General features: G+C 36.2%; 1 protein-coding gene across 3 annotated transcripts in view; it reads left to right on the forward strand.

Annotated features, from left to right (window-relative positions):
- Positions 1–18,436, forward strand: part of SLCO1B3 (solute carrier organic anion transporter family member 1B3) — a 110,753-nt gene that overhangs the window by 60,530 nt on the left and 31,787 nt on the right. For all 3 annotated transcript variants that reach the window (XM_031001151.3, XM_055358077.2, XM_055358078.2), the window contains 5 exons: positions 7,085–7,327; positions 9,617–9,781; positions 11,265–11,460; positions 12,684–12,849; positions 15,249–15,433. In XM_031001151.3, coding sequence (XP_030857011.2) covers positions 7,085–7,327; positions 9,617–9,781; positions 11,265–11,460; positions 12,684–12,849; positions 15,249–15,433 — 955 coding nt within the window. The remainder of the gene's footprint in view (positions 1–7,084; positions 7,328–9,616; positions 9,782–11,264; positions 11,461–12,683; positions 12,850–15,248; positions 15,434–18,436) is intronic.

Genomic DNA, 18,436 nt, shown 5'->3' on the forward strand with positions numbered 1-18,436 from the left:
TAATTCTGGCCAACTATTAGTGCTAAAAAAGCACTTGATAAAATTCAACATCCCTTCATAATAAAAGCCCTCAAAAGTCTGGGGATAGAAGGAACATACCTACCCAAATATATCTACAGATTCAAGTTAAGTTTTTGGGGAACCAAAAGTTACAGACAGATTGTCAACTGTTTGGGGGGTCAGCCACCCTAAATCCCATGTTATTCAAAGGTCAACTGTACAATACAGTATTATTAACTACAGGCACAATGTTGTACAGCAGATCTCTAGAGCTTACTCATCTTGTATAAATGAAACTTTTTATACCCATTGACTGGGAACTCCCTATTTCCCCTTTCCCACAACCACTGGAAATCACCATTCTACTTTCTGCTTTCATGAGTTTGACTCTTTTGTATGCCTCACATAAATGTAATCACTCAGTTGTAGAGACCAGCCCCACAGAGTCGGTGGGTCTCTCGCTGTGTGCGGAGACGAGAGAGTGTGGAAATAAAGACACAAGACAAAGAGATAAAAGACAGCTGGGCCCGGGGGACCACTACCACCAATGCGCGGAGACCAGTAGTGGCCCCGAATGTCTGGCTGTGCTGTTATTTATTGGCTACAAAGCAAAAAGGGCAGGGTAAAGAGTGTGAGTCATCTCCAATGATAGGTAAGGTCATGTGGGTCACATGTCCACTAGACAGGGGGCCCTTCCCTGCCTGGCAGCCGAGGCAGAGAAGAGAGAGGAGACAAAGAGAAAGACAACTTACACCATTATTTCTGCATATCAGAGACTTTTAGTACTTTCACTAATTTACTACTGCTATCTAGAAGGCAGAGCCAGGTGTACAGGATGGAACATGAAGGCGGACTAGGAGCGTGACCACTGAAGCACAGCATCACAGGGAGACGGTTAGGCCTCCGGATAACTGCGGGCAAGCCTGACTAATATCAGGCCCTCCACAAGAGGTGGAGGAGCGGAGTCTTTTCTAAACTCCCCTGGGGAAAGGGTGACTCCCTTTCCCGGTCTGCTAAGTAGCGGGTGTTGTTCCTTGACACTTTTCGCTACCGCTAGACCGTGGTCCGCCTGGCAACGGGCGTCTTCCCAGACATTGGCATCACCGCTAGACCAAGGAGCCCTTCTGGTGGCCCTGTGTGGGCATAACAGAAGGCTCACACTCTTGTCTTTTGGTCACTTCTCACTGTGTCCCCTCAGCTCCTGTCGCTGTATGGCCTGGCTTTTCCTAGGTTATGATTATAGAGTGAGGATTATTATAATATTGGAATAAAGAGTAATTGCTACAAACTAGTGATTAATGATATTCATATATAATCATATCTAAGATCTATATCTGGTATAACTATTCTTGTTTTATATTTTATTATACTGGAACAGCTCGTGTCCTTGGTCTCTTGCCTCGGCACCTGGGTGGCTTGCCGCCCACACTCAGTATTTGTTATTCTGTGACTGGCTTATTTCACTTAGCACAATGTTGGCAAAGTTCAACCACGTTATCACATATTGCAGGATGTCCTTTCTGTTTAAGGGTGAATAATATTTCATTATACGTATATATCACATTTTCTTTGTTTATTCATCTCTCTGTAGATATTAGGTTGTTTTCACATTTAGACTGTTGTGAAGAGTGCTGCAATGAACATGCAAATGGAAATATCTCTGTGAGATCCTGATTTCAGTTATTTTGGATATACACCTAGAAGTGAGATTGCTCCATCATATGGTAGTTATATATTTAATTTTTTGAGGAAACTTCATACTATTTTTTTATACCAGGTGCACAATTTTGCATTCTACCAACAGTGTATAAGTGTTCAAATATCTCCACATCTATGCCAACACTTTTCTCATTCTTTATTTTTGATAATAGCCATCCTAATGGGTGTATGGTGATACGTAATTGTGCTTTTGATTTGCATTATTATGATAATAAGTGATGTTGGATATCTTTTCATATACCTGTTGTTCATTTCTATACCTTCTTTGGAGAAATTTCTATTCAGGTCTTTCACCTATTTTTAAATCAGGCAATTATATTTTTTTTGCTATGGAGTCGTAGGAATTTTTTGTACATTTTAGGAATTAACACCTTATCACATATATGCTTTATGAATATTTTCTCTTATTCCGTATGTTGCCTTTTCACTCTGTTGATTATTTCTTTTGCTGGGTAGAAGCTTTTTAGTTTGACCAGTTCCGTTTGTCTAATTTTGCTTTTATTGCCTGTGCTTTTGGTGGTACATCCATGAAATTATTGTTAAGACAAATGTAATGGAATTCTTTCTCTAAGTTTTATTCTAAGAATTTTATAGTTTCTAGTTTTAAATTTTAGTCTTCAACATAGTCTGAGTTTATTTTTTCAGTATATATAAGATAAGGGTATAACATCATTTTCTTGTATGTGAATATCCAGTTTTCTCAACACCATTTATCAGAGAAACAGTTATTTCACTATCGTGGTCCCTTGTCAAAGATCAGATGACTGTATACACACAGATTTCTCTGGGCTTTGTATTCCATTCTATTGGTCTACATATCTATCTTTATGCCATTACTGTAATGTATTAATTACTTTTGCTTTGACATATATTTGTAATCAGGAAGTGTGAACCATTACCTTTGTTCTTTCTCAAGGTTGCTTTGGCTATTTGAGGCCATTTGTTGGTTCCATATGAATTTGAATCTGTAGATATATTTGGGTAGGTATGTTCCTTCTATTCCCAGATTTTTGAGGGCTTTTATTATGAAGGGATGTTGAATTTTATCAAGCGCTTTTTTAGCATCAATTGAAATGATCATATGATTTTTACCTTTCATTCTGTTTATATAATGTATCAGATTTATTGATTTGCATATGTTGAACTAACTTTGGATCCCAGGATAAATCCCACTTGGTCATGATGAAGGATCATTCTAATGTATTGTTGAATTTGGTTTGTCACTATTTTGTTGAGGATATTTGCATCAATATTCATCAGAGAAATTGGCCTGTAGTTTTTTTGATGTGTGTTTGTTTGATTTTGGTATCAGGGTAATATTGGACTCACAGAATGAGTTTGGAAATATTCCCTGCTCCTCCATTTTTTGGAATGGTTTGAATAGTATTGGCATTAATTATTTCAGTCTCTTTGTTAAATTATCTGATAGTTTCTGAATTCCTTCTCTGTGTTATCTTGAATTTCTCTGAGTTTCTTCAAAATAGCTATGTTGAATTCTCTGTTTTAAAGATTACATATGTCTGTTTCACCAGGATTGTTCCCTGGTGCCTTATTTAATTTGTTTGGTGAGGTCATGTTTTCCTGGCTCATCTTAGTGCTTATGTTATTCATCAGTGTCTGGGCATTGATGACTTAGGTATTTATTGTAGTCTTTGTTGTCTGGGTTTGTTTTTGCCCATCCTTCTTTACTAGGCTTTTTAGGTATATGAAGGGACTTTGGCCACAACCTCAATAATACTGTGGTTTTTACGGTCTTAGAGAGGTACTGCCTTGGTGGCCTTGGAAAGTATATGGAAGAATTCTCTGGATTATTAGGCAGAGACTCTTGTTCTCTTCCCCTACTTTCTCCAAAGCAAATGTAGTCTTGCTCTTTCTGTGCTGAGCTGCCAGGAACTGGGGGTTCACTGATGCAAGCAAGCATCCTTGTGGCCCCCCAACCACTGAGACTGTCCTGGGTAAGACCTGAAGCCAGCACAGCACTGGGTCTTGCCCAAGGCCCTCTTTAACTACTGTCGGGCTACCATCTGTGTTAACTCAAGTTCAAGGGCTCTACAATCAGTAGTTGGCCAAGCCGGCCAGGTTTGTATCCTTCCCTTCAATGCAGTGAGTTCCTCTAGGCCTCAGGCTGGCCTACAGATGCTGTCTGAGAGCCAAGGATTGGAGCAAAAAACCTTTGCAATTTACCTGTAATAGATATTCTATTTTACTGTGGCTATGCTGGCACCCAAACCACAGCACAAAGTTCTTCTTGCTCTTCTCTCCCCTTGCCACAGGCAGAGGAGCCTCTCCCTGTGTCCACCACCACCACAGGCCCAAGGAAGATTCTGCCAGGCCACCACCCATGTTCAGTTAAAGCTCTAGGGCTCTTCAGTCAGTTTATTATGAATGCTGCCAGGTCTCAGAGACTCATCCTTCAGGGCAGTGGGTCTCTTAGTCCAGGACTAGGCTATTGGACAGCATTTCTAGACTTGCCTCTGGCCCAGGGCAGGTCTAGAAATGCTTTCCAAGAGCTTAGTCCTGGACTCAGGGACCCCAAAAGGCTTCTTGTTGCTCTGTTCTACTGTAGCTGAGCTGCTACCTAAGGTGCAAGACAAAGTCGCCTTTATTTTTCCACCACTTCTCTTAAACAGAAGGAGTCTTTCACCGTAACCACCACGGCTGGGATTGTGCTTGGTCACACCTGAAGTCAGCAAATCTCAGAGCCCAAGGCCCTGAGTGCATTACTTTGCATTACTTTGGTACCACTGCTGGTTATTTAGGGCCTGAGGGCTCTTTAGTCAATTGATGATAAATGCTGCCAGGAGTGGGTCCTTCCCTTCAAGGCAGTGGATTCCTTTTTGGCCCAGGATGTGCCTAGAAATGTTGTGCATGAGTTAGGGCCTCAAAACTCTGCCTGGTGCCCTATTTTACTGTGGCTGAGCTGGTATTAGAAAAAATATTTTGCAATCTATGCCTTAGAAAAAAAGAATCACCTCTCCAACTCTTCATGGACTGGCCTTATTGTAGGAGAAAACCTTCATCAATCAGCCCAGCTATATCTTCTTGGGCATCTCAAATTTTCATGGTCGTCCAAACATCTATCTTTGTCTTAGGGTCCCCCAGGCATCTAGAGTATGCAGGGTCTTATCAGCACCTTTACACATTTGAGACAGAAGACAGTCCTTAGTCAACTCTTAGGAAAGTTTGAATATTTGGCATGCTGTCCAACTCTTTCCCTTCCCATGGAGAATTTGGAAGCTGAGATTTCTTACCTCATCACTCTGCTTAAATCTAGGGGCAGGAAGAACTTGGCAAGTGCCCATGTGCTAGTTTAAATCATCATTTTTGTGTTCTTTGTAGCACCCAGGGGCCAAGTGTATGTCTAACCTAAAGACAAGGAAGACAAAATACCTTTCCTTGATAGAACTCAGAAAAGATGAAATGTTATATATGTGGTCCAAATCTTTGTTTCCCCATGGAGGAGCTAAGAGCTGAGATGTTGTTGTTGTTTTTGTTTTTGTTTGTTTTTGCCTGCTCACTCTGCACTCTAACCTAGGGGGCAGGATCTGTGATAAATGTCCACATACTGGCTCATCTTTATTCTCTGTAGTTCCCAGGTGTCTGGCATATGCTGGGTCCTGTCAGTACTTCGAGACAGATGAGATAGAAGCTAATCTATTGGGTAGCACTTGGAAAGGTTGAAATGTTGAATGTGCAGTCCAGCCCTTTCTCTCCCCAAGGATAAGCTGGGAGCATTTTTCAAAAATTTTATTTTACTTTAAGTTCCAGGATACATGTGCAGAATGTACAGGTTTGTTACATAGGTAAACATGTGCAATGGTGGTTTGCTGCACCTAACAACCCATCACCTAGGTATTAAGTCCCACATGCATTAGCTATTTGTCCTGATGCTCTCCCTCCTTCTGCCCCCATGACAGGCCCCAGTGTGTATTGTTCCCCTCTTTGTGTTTATGTCTTCTCAGTGTTCATCTCCTACTTGTGAGAACATGCAGTGTTTGATTTTCTGTTCCTGTGTTAGTTTGCTGAGGATAATGGCTTTCAGCTTCATACATGTCCCTGCAAAGGACATTATCTCCTTCCTTTTTATGGCTGCATAGTATTCCATGGTGTATATGTACCACATTTTCTTTATACAGTCTATCATTGATGGGTATTTGGGTTGGTTCCATGATTTTGCTATTGTGAATAATGCTGCAATAAACATACATGTGCATGTATCTTTATAATAGAATGATTTATATTCCTTTGGGTATATACCCAGTAAAGGGATTGCTGGATCAAATGGCATTTCTGGTTCTAGATCCTTGAGGAATTGCCACATTTTTTGTTTCTTTTTCTCTCACACATTCGCTCTGTGTTAAGCCAGAGGGAAGAGCTGTGTCAAGTGTTCACATGCCAGTTTAAACTGCTAGTTTTTCCCAATTGTGTGGCATAATACTGAGGAGGAGAATGGCAAGAGGATGTCTTCAATTATCTTACTGGTTTTTATGTATCTGGTTTTGTACTTTCCTGATGTATAGCAATCTCTCAGTTAGCTTCTGTATTTCTCACAAATGAAATTGATCTGAATATTACTGTTGAATCAGTATGTTCATGGAGAAAAAGGTATCTGTGCTTCCTATTCTGGTATCTTGCTGATATCTCATGGATGCATTCCTATTACTTAAACTGTATATTTTCTACCTACTAAAATAACCCATTGACATTTGAGATATAGCATTTACACATTACTCTTATACATACTTTAAGGGAAATATAGTTGAAATAAAATGGTTAAATGATTTCTAACATTTAGAGTCCAATATTTCTGGGTTACTCTTAAACTCAGATTTTCATTTTGCATAGTTTTTCATCCTCTGTGCTGTCTGGAGAGTTGCAAATGCAGGTTCCTGGGTAGTTAGGGTGCTGTGGATGGAAGCTCCTTTATTGTCTCTAAGTATTTTTTGCCAGCTGCTTAAATTTTATTTCTGATGCTTTCTTGACCTCATTAGATGATTCCAACATTTTCAGACAACAGTGAGGATTCATATTTCTTCCATGAATAGTTATTAAATGGTCTGAGGAGTTAAATGTCCAATGATGACAGCTGTCCAGTCATGAAATCTGAAAAGCCACCAAGTGCACACAAGATCAGGCAGTGCAAACAGTGTCATGACTGACTCCTGGACAATAGCAATTGCAAGATGTCATCAACCTAGTTTCAGAGATAACAAAATATGAAAAGAAAATAGTGTTTTAGAATTGAAAGTAAACATTTGGTTTACTTTCTTCATCTATGGATGACTGCAATCATTATCATTATTTCCCAGAACCTACTGTATTTCAAAACAATTTTTGACTGGCTTCTTTTAACTGTTTCTCCTAGGCACTATCAGAATAACTCCTAAGGACTCTCGTTGGGTTGGAGCTTGGTGGCTTGGTTTCCTTGTGTCTGGACTATTTTCCATTATTTCTTCCATACCATTTTTTTTCTTGCCGCAAAATCCAAATAAACCACAAAAAGAAAGAAAAGTTTCACTATCATTGCATGTGCTGAAAACAAATGATGATAGAAATCAAACAGCTAATTTGACCAACCAAGGAAAAAATGTTACAAAAAATGTGACTGGTAAGTATTTAACATTCATTGTCAACTTGGAATTGTTGATCTCAATGAAACGGAGAAGTGAGTAAAAAAAAAAGCATACTCAAATCATCTAGAGTTAGCTTTCTTCTCTGCTAAATTTAGCTGAATTACTTTTTCTAAAACTCCTATTAAAATTAACAAATATGTCTTGAGTACATAAAAAGGGGAAGAGGATTAGGTTTCTGCTCTTTAGAAGAGAGAAACCAATCAAAGGCTACAAACATCTGTTGCTTGTAAGCCAAAAAGTATATATTCATTTTAATATAATATAGTATAAACTGTGAGGGTTTAAAGGATTATAATTTTTCATTCATTTATTTATTTAACAAATGATACCAGCCATCATACTATTCTCTGGTAATAGAACATTGCCTTTATTTTTTGAGAACCTAGTGGATGATATTAAGAAGTATATAGATCACTGTAATAAAGTATCTTAAGTACTATGGTAGGTTATATTTAGCTATTCTCAGGTGTAGAGATGAAATAAGGAGATGGAAGTCAGGAGAGGAGTCTGTCTAGGTAATTAGAGTAAGATTATTTTTCTTGGTAATTAAAATTATATCTTATTAAATTAATTTTTATATATGAATTAAAAGTATATATATACATATATAATCTTACCTAAGTATTCAAAAATGAAGTGAAAAGCAACATCAGTAATTAAGATATTTGGAGTCAATAATGTGAATTAGGATTCTTTAGCACTTGATAGTGGTGCCTCTTTCGAATATAAGCCATATGGGCTAATGGAGTACCATTGAGAAGCAGTAATCAAGAGAATGATCTGGCAGCTGTCAGAGCAAGATATATCAAATGGTAAGGTATTGACAGCAGTTTTCAGATTAGGGAGAAATGGTGAAGTAGTAAAACCTGATGCAGTGCAACCAACACCTAAACCCTTGGCACTTTTTAAAGTTTTCATTGAAGTAAACTTACAAACTTTCCAAAGTAACCCATGTTCTTTCTCTCATCAGTTCCTTCACTTACCTTTTTTGTTGCTGTTGTTATTTTCTCCTCTCCACCACACTAACCCAAGAGCAATGGGATGGATGCTGGAGCCTTGTGTATTCACTCATGAGAGTGGATTGCTCAATTTCAGCTGCGTTGGTAGCTTGAAATTGTCCATGGTAGGAGAATTTACCATCATGTATTACCATGGAAATTGAAAAATATCAAAAATTGAGTTTGTTTCCCAATGAATCTGTTGTTAAACATTTACCAGCACATCATTGATAAGTTTTTGTAGTTTAACATGCATACTAAAAACAGCATATCAAAGATTTTTTATTTTGTCTATGCTATGTTTCTACTTTAATCAAATCCATAACAATTGATGAATTTTTTTTTTTTGAGACAGAGTCTCACTCTGTCACCCAGGCTGGAGTGCAGTGGTGCAATCTTGACTCACTGCAGCCTCCACCTCCCAGGTTCAAGCAATTCTCCTGCCTCAGCCTCCCGAGTAGCTGGGACTACAGGCACACACTGCCATGCCCGGCTAATTTTTTGTATTTTTGTAGAGACGGGGTTTCACCGTGTTGGCCAGGCTGGTCTGGAACTCCTGAGCTGAGACAATCCACCTGCCTTGGCCTCCCAAAGTGCTGGGATTACAGGCGCCACCACGCCCAGCCAATTAATGGATTTTCTAAACCTATAAGGACCAGGGTTGACTGTGAGCCCAAAAAGAATAAAGAAGATAATAAGGTGCAAAAAAAGGGGCAACTGTAAACATTTTCTATATTATGAACTGTTTTTTTTAAGGGTAGTGACGTGAATAGTAAAGCGAATTTTAATTAGGTGCTCATTAGGAATGGTTAAAATACTAAGTACCTATAGTCAGAAAAAAAAATTAGATTTATTCCATATATTCTTGAGTAGAACTAAGACTGATTAGAAAGCAAAGAAAATTCCAGTTCATTACAAAGACAACATGTAAACAATGAGAAGTGTTCAAAAGTTGAGCAAATTTCTCTCAAGTAGCATAATGTCACTTGAATTGTTTATTGATCCATTTTTTAATGGATCAACATTATAGTGAGTTATGATTGTATAGAAGTTCAGCTTAGATGACATCTGAGTTCCTATTTAACCTCAAAAATTTAACAATTTGGTTAATTCACATGTTCCATTTATTTTGAGCAAAGGTCACGACTCTCTTAGAAAGCCTCACAAATCATTTGTAACCTTAAGTCTTATATAACTTATATTTACAAAATTCAGATATTAATATATATTTTATTATTGAAATGTGTTATTTTTATAACTCTATAGGTTTTTTCCAGTCTTTGAAAAGCATCCTTACCAATCCCCTGTATGTTATATTTCTGCTTTTGACATTGTTACAAGTAAGCAGCTTTATTGGTTCTTTTACTTACGTCTTTAAATATATGGAGCAACAGTATGGTCAGTCTGCATCTCAGGCTAACTTTTTGTTGGGTAAGACATATTTTTTACCTGTTTGCTTGATAAATGAAACACTGCTGAGTACTTGTGTTCCAAGTCACATTTTATTATGAAGGTGATTTTATATTTTACTAAATGTAATCTTATTATGTCTCAAACTTTACAAAATTTCTCCATCTTGTGATATCATCGTTGTTCTGCATTTGAAGTTGCATCTCATGTTAGGTGAATTTAATTCTATAGGTGAAATTCTAAAGAAAAAAATTGCTTGTGAATAAAATATTTAGACATGGTATCTGCATAATTGGATCTTATAATATAGTACGGAGATCCTGAGACAAACCCTTTTATAATATAACCATTATAATCCTATAATTCATGGACTGAAATAAGGCCTCAGCTACTTACAAAAGACATAATGTTTTCAGAAGGAGAATCAATTTAAATACATTACAAAATATGCATGATTCAAAACAAATGTCATATTTTAGAGAGGTTTATTTTGCTACAATACCTATTTTCAAAGTCATATTGAGACCTTCTCATTAAGGAAAGGTTATCTTATATCCCTTTTCCCACAACTCCAGTATTGTAGAAACCTTGTAGAAATTTGATAAGTATTTGATGAGTTAAACAGTGTATCAAATGGTATGTATCTAGGTCATATGTACATAGGAAAGTAATAATTAGAAAATGAATGTACTGAAGCATTGGAACAGGCTTCTGGATGATCTCCCTGTTGAACTGACAGATTTAAACTTAAAAGATTCAGTTTTGACTCCCAATAACCTGGCTTGAATTTTTTGTTAGAGGAATCTTCACCTTTAATAACACTTACGGGACTGTGAAATGGAAAAAATGTAACAGGGATCAGTCATTTTTAATCCTGTATGTAGACATTTTTATCATATCATGGTAGATATGTCTTTTATGAATAATAAAGAGATTAATTCAAGAATTTAATTCTAAAGCCTTGGGCAAAATTGGAGTGAGTTATTGAGGATTGAAACTCTGTTTTGAGAAATGTATAAAGGATTTTTTAGATGGTGGGGTAGAAATCTCAGAGAAAGAAAGATTTTGTTTTTGTTGTTGATTGCCAGAAAAAAAGAAAGCTCCTCATAGAAATAACCTTTTTAGACACATAAATATTCTTAGCCACTGCCTTTTTCTTGTGAGGAAGCCAAGCCCTCATAATTGGCCAAAATAAATTATTTTTGTCTCTCATGTGGGTATACTTGTCCCTTACCTCCACCCTAGTGTGCCACCCTTCTCTCTCTCTCTCTCTCTTTTTTTTTTTTTTTTTTTTTGAGATGGAGTCTCGCTCTGTTGCCCAGGCTGGAGTGCAGTGGCGCGATCTCGGCTCACTGCAAGCTCCGCCTCCCAGGTTCGCCACCCTTCTCTTAAAGAAATAAGAATGGGTGAATTTGGTTGATATACACTGTGTTTTATATATAAAGACATATCAGAAAAACCATATTCGTATAATTATAGCTTTTTTCTCTTCTTTTATTTCTAGGAATCATAACCATTCCTACGATTGCAACTGGAATGTTTTTAGGAGGATTTATCATTAAAAAATTCAAATTGTCTTTAGTTGGAATTGCCAAATTTTCATTTCTTACTTCAATGATATCCTTCTTGTTTCAACTTCTATATTTCCCTCTAATCTGTGAAAGCAAATCAGTTGCCGGCCTAACCTTGACCTATGATGGGTTTGTATATATTGCTATATAAATTGTGTAATATGTTAACCATCAAATTAAAAGATTATGTGCAAGTAAAATAAGGTAGAAAACAATTGTAATTAAACTTTATTTTAATTGAGAGAAATTTCAATTTTCAGATTCTTAAAATGTCCATTTCCTAAGACAATAAAAATTTGTTTTATTCCTTCCAAGGAAAAGCAACATTGGTTGAAATAATAATACCTATAATTTCTGGGTAATTAAAATGAGTGGTAGACACTTTTACCCCAATTTTATAGATGGGAAAGTGAGATTTAGAGAAACACACACATTATATGGCTAGCAATGTTAAGATTAAGACACAAATTTGAGCTATTAGAGGTATCAGATGTCATTAAATAAAATTATTCATAATGTATTTTCTAAATTATCAATCTCCTTATTTTTCTTAATTTAAATTCTATACTCATTTGAAGATATTTTATAAATCCTTAATATTGTCATATCTTTACAAAACAAATAACTTAAAATCTTTAAGCTTGAACATTATACAAATAACATTTTATAATGTTAGTCATAATATAAAATTATATCTTATGATTTATAATTATATTGTAAAGTAAATCAGTATAAACAATATTATAGTTTTATTCAGAAAATATGCAGAGATTTTTTATCCTTTTTCAACTAATTCTGTTATTCTTGATTTTTTATTCCTCAGAGGTTCGGTTTTAACTACATTGAAATCTTTTTTTTTATGTAGTTAAAATATAGATTGTAAAATTCAACAATGTTAACTAACATGCATAGATTCAGAGGATTTTAAAGTGAGCTTAGAGGAACCTCGGTCTAATGCCATTACCTCCCTGAAGAGAAACTGAGTCTCAGAAAAATGAAGTTACATATAATGTAAAGTTTCATTGATAGAATGATAAAGACCTCTTGTCTAAGTCTTATCTAACCTCTTTTATTTCTTTTTTAAGTTTTACTTTTTCTAGGTCATAAGTCATGTCTTGGTAAAGAAGGAGAGTTAAAAGTCAATAAGCATTACAAAAATTGCCATTTTGACATCAGCAAATCAAATTTCTCTGTCTAATTAAAGGAAAACCCTTTCTCTTATTTCTCTTCTCTTTTCCTCTTGTCTTCCTCGTCCTCTATTTCCCCTCTCCTTATCCCCTTGTCTCCCTCTTCTGCTCTTTCTCTACTTCCTCTTTCTCTTTTTTTGACATATTTCTATCATATATTTTCAGAAATAATTCAGTGGCATCTCATGTAGATGTACCACTTTCTTATTGCAACTCAGAGTGCAATTGTGATGAAAGTCAGTGGGAACCAGTCTGTGGGAACAATGGAATAACTTACCTGTCACCTTGTCTAGCAGGATGCAAATCCTCAAGTGGTATTAAAAAGCATACAGTGAGTATTAGTTTTCACTTTTTCTCCTCTCCTTAATCAAAATCACAGATTTGATTTAATAATTACTTATCAAATCTTCCTATAACTAAGGTCTCCAATAAAAAGATAAAACAAAAAGATTCCAGTATTATCTGTCCTTGTGATAGCTGTGAAGTATAAACAAAGCTTCATATAAAACTCTGCTTAGGACACAATCAGACTTCTCTGTTACTTGAATTCTAATTAGAGATTACCCACTTTTTTTCTTGAGATTTTAAGAATATGACCTGTTAGAATTTGAATGCATTTAGGGTCTCTAAGAAGCATCTCATTTGACTAAAGCACATGATTTTTATTATTTGGAATTACTTTACCCTTTGGAAGTTAGGGGAAAGTTCAGAGTTAGCCTGTTGTCAGCACTACCTGCTTTACGAGAACAATAATCTATTTGCATTTTAATATATATATCCTGATAAGTTTAGCTAGGGACTCACTGTGGCCTTGGACTTTCCAAGAAATGAGTCAAGTCTTCATGTTCACTTGAATTCCCTATTCTTGATTTCCTATTTTGATGTTCCCAAAGCTGGCACTTCTTTTACTCAGTATAGTTTAGTATCCTACTCGCTGATTGCCAGCATATCCATTGGAAATTCCATTTCTTTCCTAACTCAAAGGCTTTTTTTTTTCCATGTGACACATATCCTATTTTTCCCAATATCCTGGGTAACTCCCAATGATTGGAAATTAGGTATGCTGTCCCCCATACCTACAATCAATTCAACATCTCACAAGTTGCATAACTATTTTTCAGGCCCTTTCCCTATTACCAACATTAGCAATATAGTCAGCTGCGATTATGACTCTCTACCACACTCTTCCATGCTTCAATTCTAAACATTTTCTATCTTTCCCTTGCCCAATATCCTACCAATGTATTATTAAACGGCATGGAGAAATTTGAAGAATAAAGCATCCTAGTTTCCTTGAAGATAGGCTACAACTTTAGTAAACTTGCACATTTGTGGCCCAAAGACTATACTTAAAAGCCCACATCTCATATTCATCTGCTATAGTATCTTTCAGTAAGAGTACCCCATTTAATCCCTGGTCCTGTGTTGTCCAGTAGTGAAGACCTGAAAGAGAGGTGATATTAGTATCCTAAAGAGAGCTCTGTCTTCATGGAGACATCATCTTAATATTGGCAATGGCTATGCCATGTGGGGGCTACTGCAAAGTTCCTTTACTAAATCCTCAGTAAAATTGTTAAAATAATGCTCTCTGTATCAAAGCTGGGTTTCATTGGCCAATGTGCTTGCTCCATAAAAGATTCCTCCATATTATTCCTATTGAAAAAAAATAAAAGGAAAAAAGGAATCTTTCTTGAACCATACGAGTATGGATTTAAATTCTTTTTTTTGTTTTGAGATGGAGTCTCGCCCTGTCACCCAGGCTGGAGTGCAATGGCATGGTCTCGGCTCACTGCAACCTCCACCTCCTGGGTTCAAGCAATTCTCCTGCCTCAGCTTCTCAAGTAGCTGGGATTACAGGTTCACACCACCACACCCGGCTAATTTTTTTTTTATCTTTAGTAGAGACGGGGTTTCACCATGTTGACCAGGCTGGTCGCAAACTCGTGACCTCATGATACGCCTGCCTCATCCTCCCAAAGTGCTGGGATTACAGGTGCGAGTCACCACGCCTGGCCAATTCTTTTACAAGTGCTCCTTCAGTAAATAGTCTTTAGCAGTAGTAGGTTCAAGATGAACTTAAATCTTTAGCCTAGAAGCAGAGCAGAATTTATTAAAACCACCTAACCACATACACTGCCTGCCTGATCTCTAAAATTACTTGTTCCTAATATTCGTCTTCTATATTCTAACCATTAGCCAGCACATTCTTTTGTGTTAAACCTTTCTGGTAATAATATAATATATCTTATCACCTGTCATTATGGTCTTGAATGTTGCTTTTGCCTGCTTCAGTAGAATTCTGGCACCTCTGCCTGGCTCTATTTCCTCTGCACTCTGTCCCATTTTCATGAGTGGCTAGATTTTGTCCCTTTTCAAACTATATTTTCTTGATTCTTTTGGTAATTCTTTCCCAGAGTAAGTCCCTAATACTTAGAACCTGCCAAAGAGAGTAAGAATGTGTATTTTGGAAAGAAAATGTGGGTGGAAGAGAAATATTTTAAATAACGTATATTAATGAAAAAATTATATACAGAATTTCATACACTAATTTCTTAAATTCCTAAATTCAGGGAGCTATTTTGCCTTTCACTATTAAGCAACTATATTTTTATAACACTTTTTAAACTGTAAATATTTTAGTTTGAGACTTCTTTAAATATAATGGAATGTATTCATAGCCCTGTTGTATTTGGCAAATGTATTTGTTAATATTTCAAAACCTATTTTTAGGTGTTTTATAACTGTAGTTGTGTGGAAGTAACTGGTCTCCAGAACAGAAATTACTCAGCGCATTTGGGTGAATGCCCAAGAGATAATACTTGTACAAGGAAATTTTTCATCTATGTTGCAATTCAAGTCATAAACTCTTTGTTCTCTGCAACAGGAGGTACCGCATTTATCTTGTTGACTGTGAAGTAAGTATGATCCTGTAAAACATTGTCATGTATATTAGACTAAAATACACCTAATGATAGGCATATTTTTCTGTATTTTGAGCTCAAATTCATATTTTGTCAATTTTTAATTCTTTAAGAATGCATTTTCTTAGAATTATTTTGATCTTTCAATAACATCATTAATAATTTTTGTCTCTGATACTTCCATTGTCACATCTAGGCTCTATACTTTCTTTCTCTTTAATAAAAATCTTAAGGCACACACTGATTGGCAATTGCCTTGATTGTAGGAGAATCTTTGTGTGATTGTAAAAGAACTTTTAATTTTGAGTTGCATTGCATCTTAATGAGCCAGTTAGAGTAAATCATCTGTTGATTTCATTGAAAGAAAACATTTAGCAACCAGGTATAAATACAAACTTCAACTTGTAATGAAATTCTAATGCTTTCAATTCACCCACAGCATGGCTTTTGACCTGGTATTTCATGATACCCTTGTAGGGAATAAGAAAAATATGTGGAAATAATTCATTCCTTTTTTCACTTATTAGACAGTTATTTAGACAGGATATGATGTTCGATGAAGAATATTTCCTAGTAAGTAAAACCAATAAGGTACCTGTTATCTCACAGCTTAGAAAATGAGAAGACTGATGTGAGACAAATAAGTATAAAAATAAACACATAATTACAAATTGCTGTTTGTCTTAATAAGGAAAAAGACTGCCAATTAAAGGAATAAAAAGAGAAACTAAATTTAGGATTAAAGTAAGGGGATGTGAGGGGAAAGACTCCCAGAGTACATCTCAAAAGAAGTGACATTATATCTAAAGATGTAAAGAAAAAGCCAAATGAAGGGCTTTCAGGGAGAGGGTCTAGGTGCTGTTTCCTTAAGACAGGAAAGAGCTAGAATTTTTGAGGAATGAAAAGAAGCCAGTTTATTGGAACACACTGTGTGAGAGGGGTATGGCAGATGATGTTTGGAGAGTTGGGGGGAAGCAGATAATGTGTGCCCTACTGGCCAAAAGAAGCATGCAATCACCTAAAACGGGAAACATGTAAAGACATGCATGTAGATCTTAAAAATATACATGATAAATAGAGTGACCTGGGGTGACACCTAGTTGTACTTTTAAAACCTACTAGTTGATCGTAAGTTCATGGCCAGCCAGCAGCATGACATGGTAGGAAAAAAAAAAAGCAACCAACAATGTGTTTTAACTTTTGTTAACATGAATATAAACCTGTAAACTAAGTCAGTTTACAGTTGTTAAATTTTCACCCTGCCTGCAAATTTTCTTAAATTTCATACCGTAAATATTCCACAAGTATAGCTTCATCTTAATATAAAATGTCAATTCAGAAGAAGCCTTCTATATTTCCAAATTACAGATTCATTAACTTATAAAAATTCATTTCATAATTTCATACTAGTTTGCCTCTCAACATGTTTTAGCTTCTTAATTGAAACCTTTTCATGAGAAAAGGAGAGTTTTAAAAACATTGTTCCATCCTTGATGATAGTTATATTTTATCTGAATAAAAAGTGATTAAATCAACATTACCACTTATCAGAGCATTTATTAATTTCTCACCTGCCTTTGATTTCCTTTGAAGAAAAGTTTTCTGAAGCTGACTGGAGAATACAAATATAAGCTTCATTTTATTAATGATTTTCTAATGCTTGCATCATAAGGCTATTGCTAAAACTAGACTCAGCAGGAGTGTAGACATTTACTCATCCAGTACATATTCATTATGTGTATCAGCCACAAATCCATGCACTGAGGATGCAAATGTGAACGAAAATGATAAAACTTCATTAGCATCCAGTGGGGATAGGGTACAGGGAGTGAATGTATATAGAAGAACTAATAAACAAATAAGCAAGTAAATATGTAAAACAGGGTAAATGTGAAACACTAGAAAGAAAAATCAGAGTCAGAAAACAGAAAAAGTGGGGATAGGTAAGAGACGCTAGTTCAGATATTGTGAAAGTTATGTGACAAGAGACCTAAATGAAGAGATGAAGAGAGAAGCTACAAGCCATGCTAAATGAGGAGAGGAAAGGAACAAGCTAGGCAAGGTAGAGCGAAGACAAAGGCCCTTGGGTGGAGCGTACTTGATACATACAAGGTTAGAAAAAAGTGTGTGAGGAAAAGAGAGGTACGAAGTACAATGACAGAGCTAGCGTGATCCAGATTATATTGTTCACAGGAAAGGCTTTGGAGTTTATTCTAAGTGTGTTCAGAAGCCCCAGAGGGTTTAAGCATTAGTATTACCTAATGCTTAAGGCTTACCTAATGAGAAGATCACTCTGACTGTGCATGACTTCTGTTTTTGGAAGACAAGAATGAAATCAGGGAAAACAAAAGGCTATGATCATTCTTCACAATGAGGTATTATTGAGCATGGTTATGATAAAGGAAGTGGAAAGATATTTGTGCTTCATTCTTTGTTTTGTTTTGTTTTCTAAGGCAAAGCCAATATGATTTGCTGGTTGATTGAATGTGGCATGTGAGAAAGATAATTTAAGGATGATCCCAAGGTTCTGGCCTGAGCTCTGGAAAGATGGTGATACTATTGAACAAAAGGGGAAATACTAAGGAAGGGTAGTTTGGAGGAAGTGGAAAAGCAAAATTTCTTATGTCCCTGTAAAACTGAGCTGCCTGTTAGGTATCTACCAACAATGCCATATGTAGAATCCACCATTTAGGAAAATCACTAAAGCCATAGACACAAATCTAGAGTTGGCAATATACAGATGCTATTTAAATCCAATGCCACATTGAGATCTTCTAGGGACTGGGTGCAGATAGAAACTACATCCTAGGAACAACAGGCACTCTAACTTTAGAGATTAATAATAGAAGGAGAAGACACTAAAGGAAACTGAGGAGGTCCCATGAGTTATGAGGAAAACTGGGAAAGGATCATGTCCTTGAAGCACAGTGAAGAATATATGAAGAAGCAGTGAATAAAGAAACTATGTCAAGGCCTGCTGAGAGTTCATAGGAGTTA

This window comes from Gorilla gorilla, chromosome 10 (genome assembly GCF_029281585.2).
Source record: "Gorilla gorilla gorilla isolate KB3781 chromosome 10, NHGRI_mGorGor1-v2.1_pri, whole genome shotgun sequence".
Taxonomy (NCBI): Eukaryota; Metazoa; Chordata; class Mammalia; order Primates; family Hominidae; genus Gorilla; species Gorilla gorilla.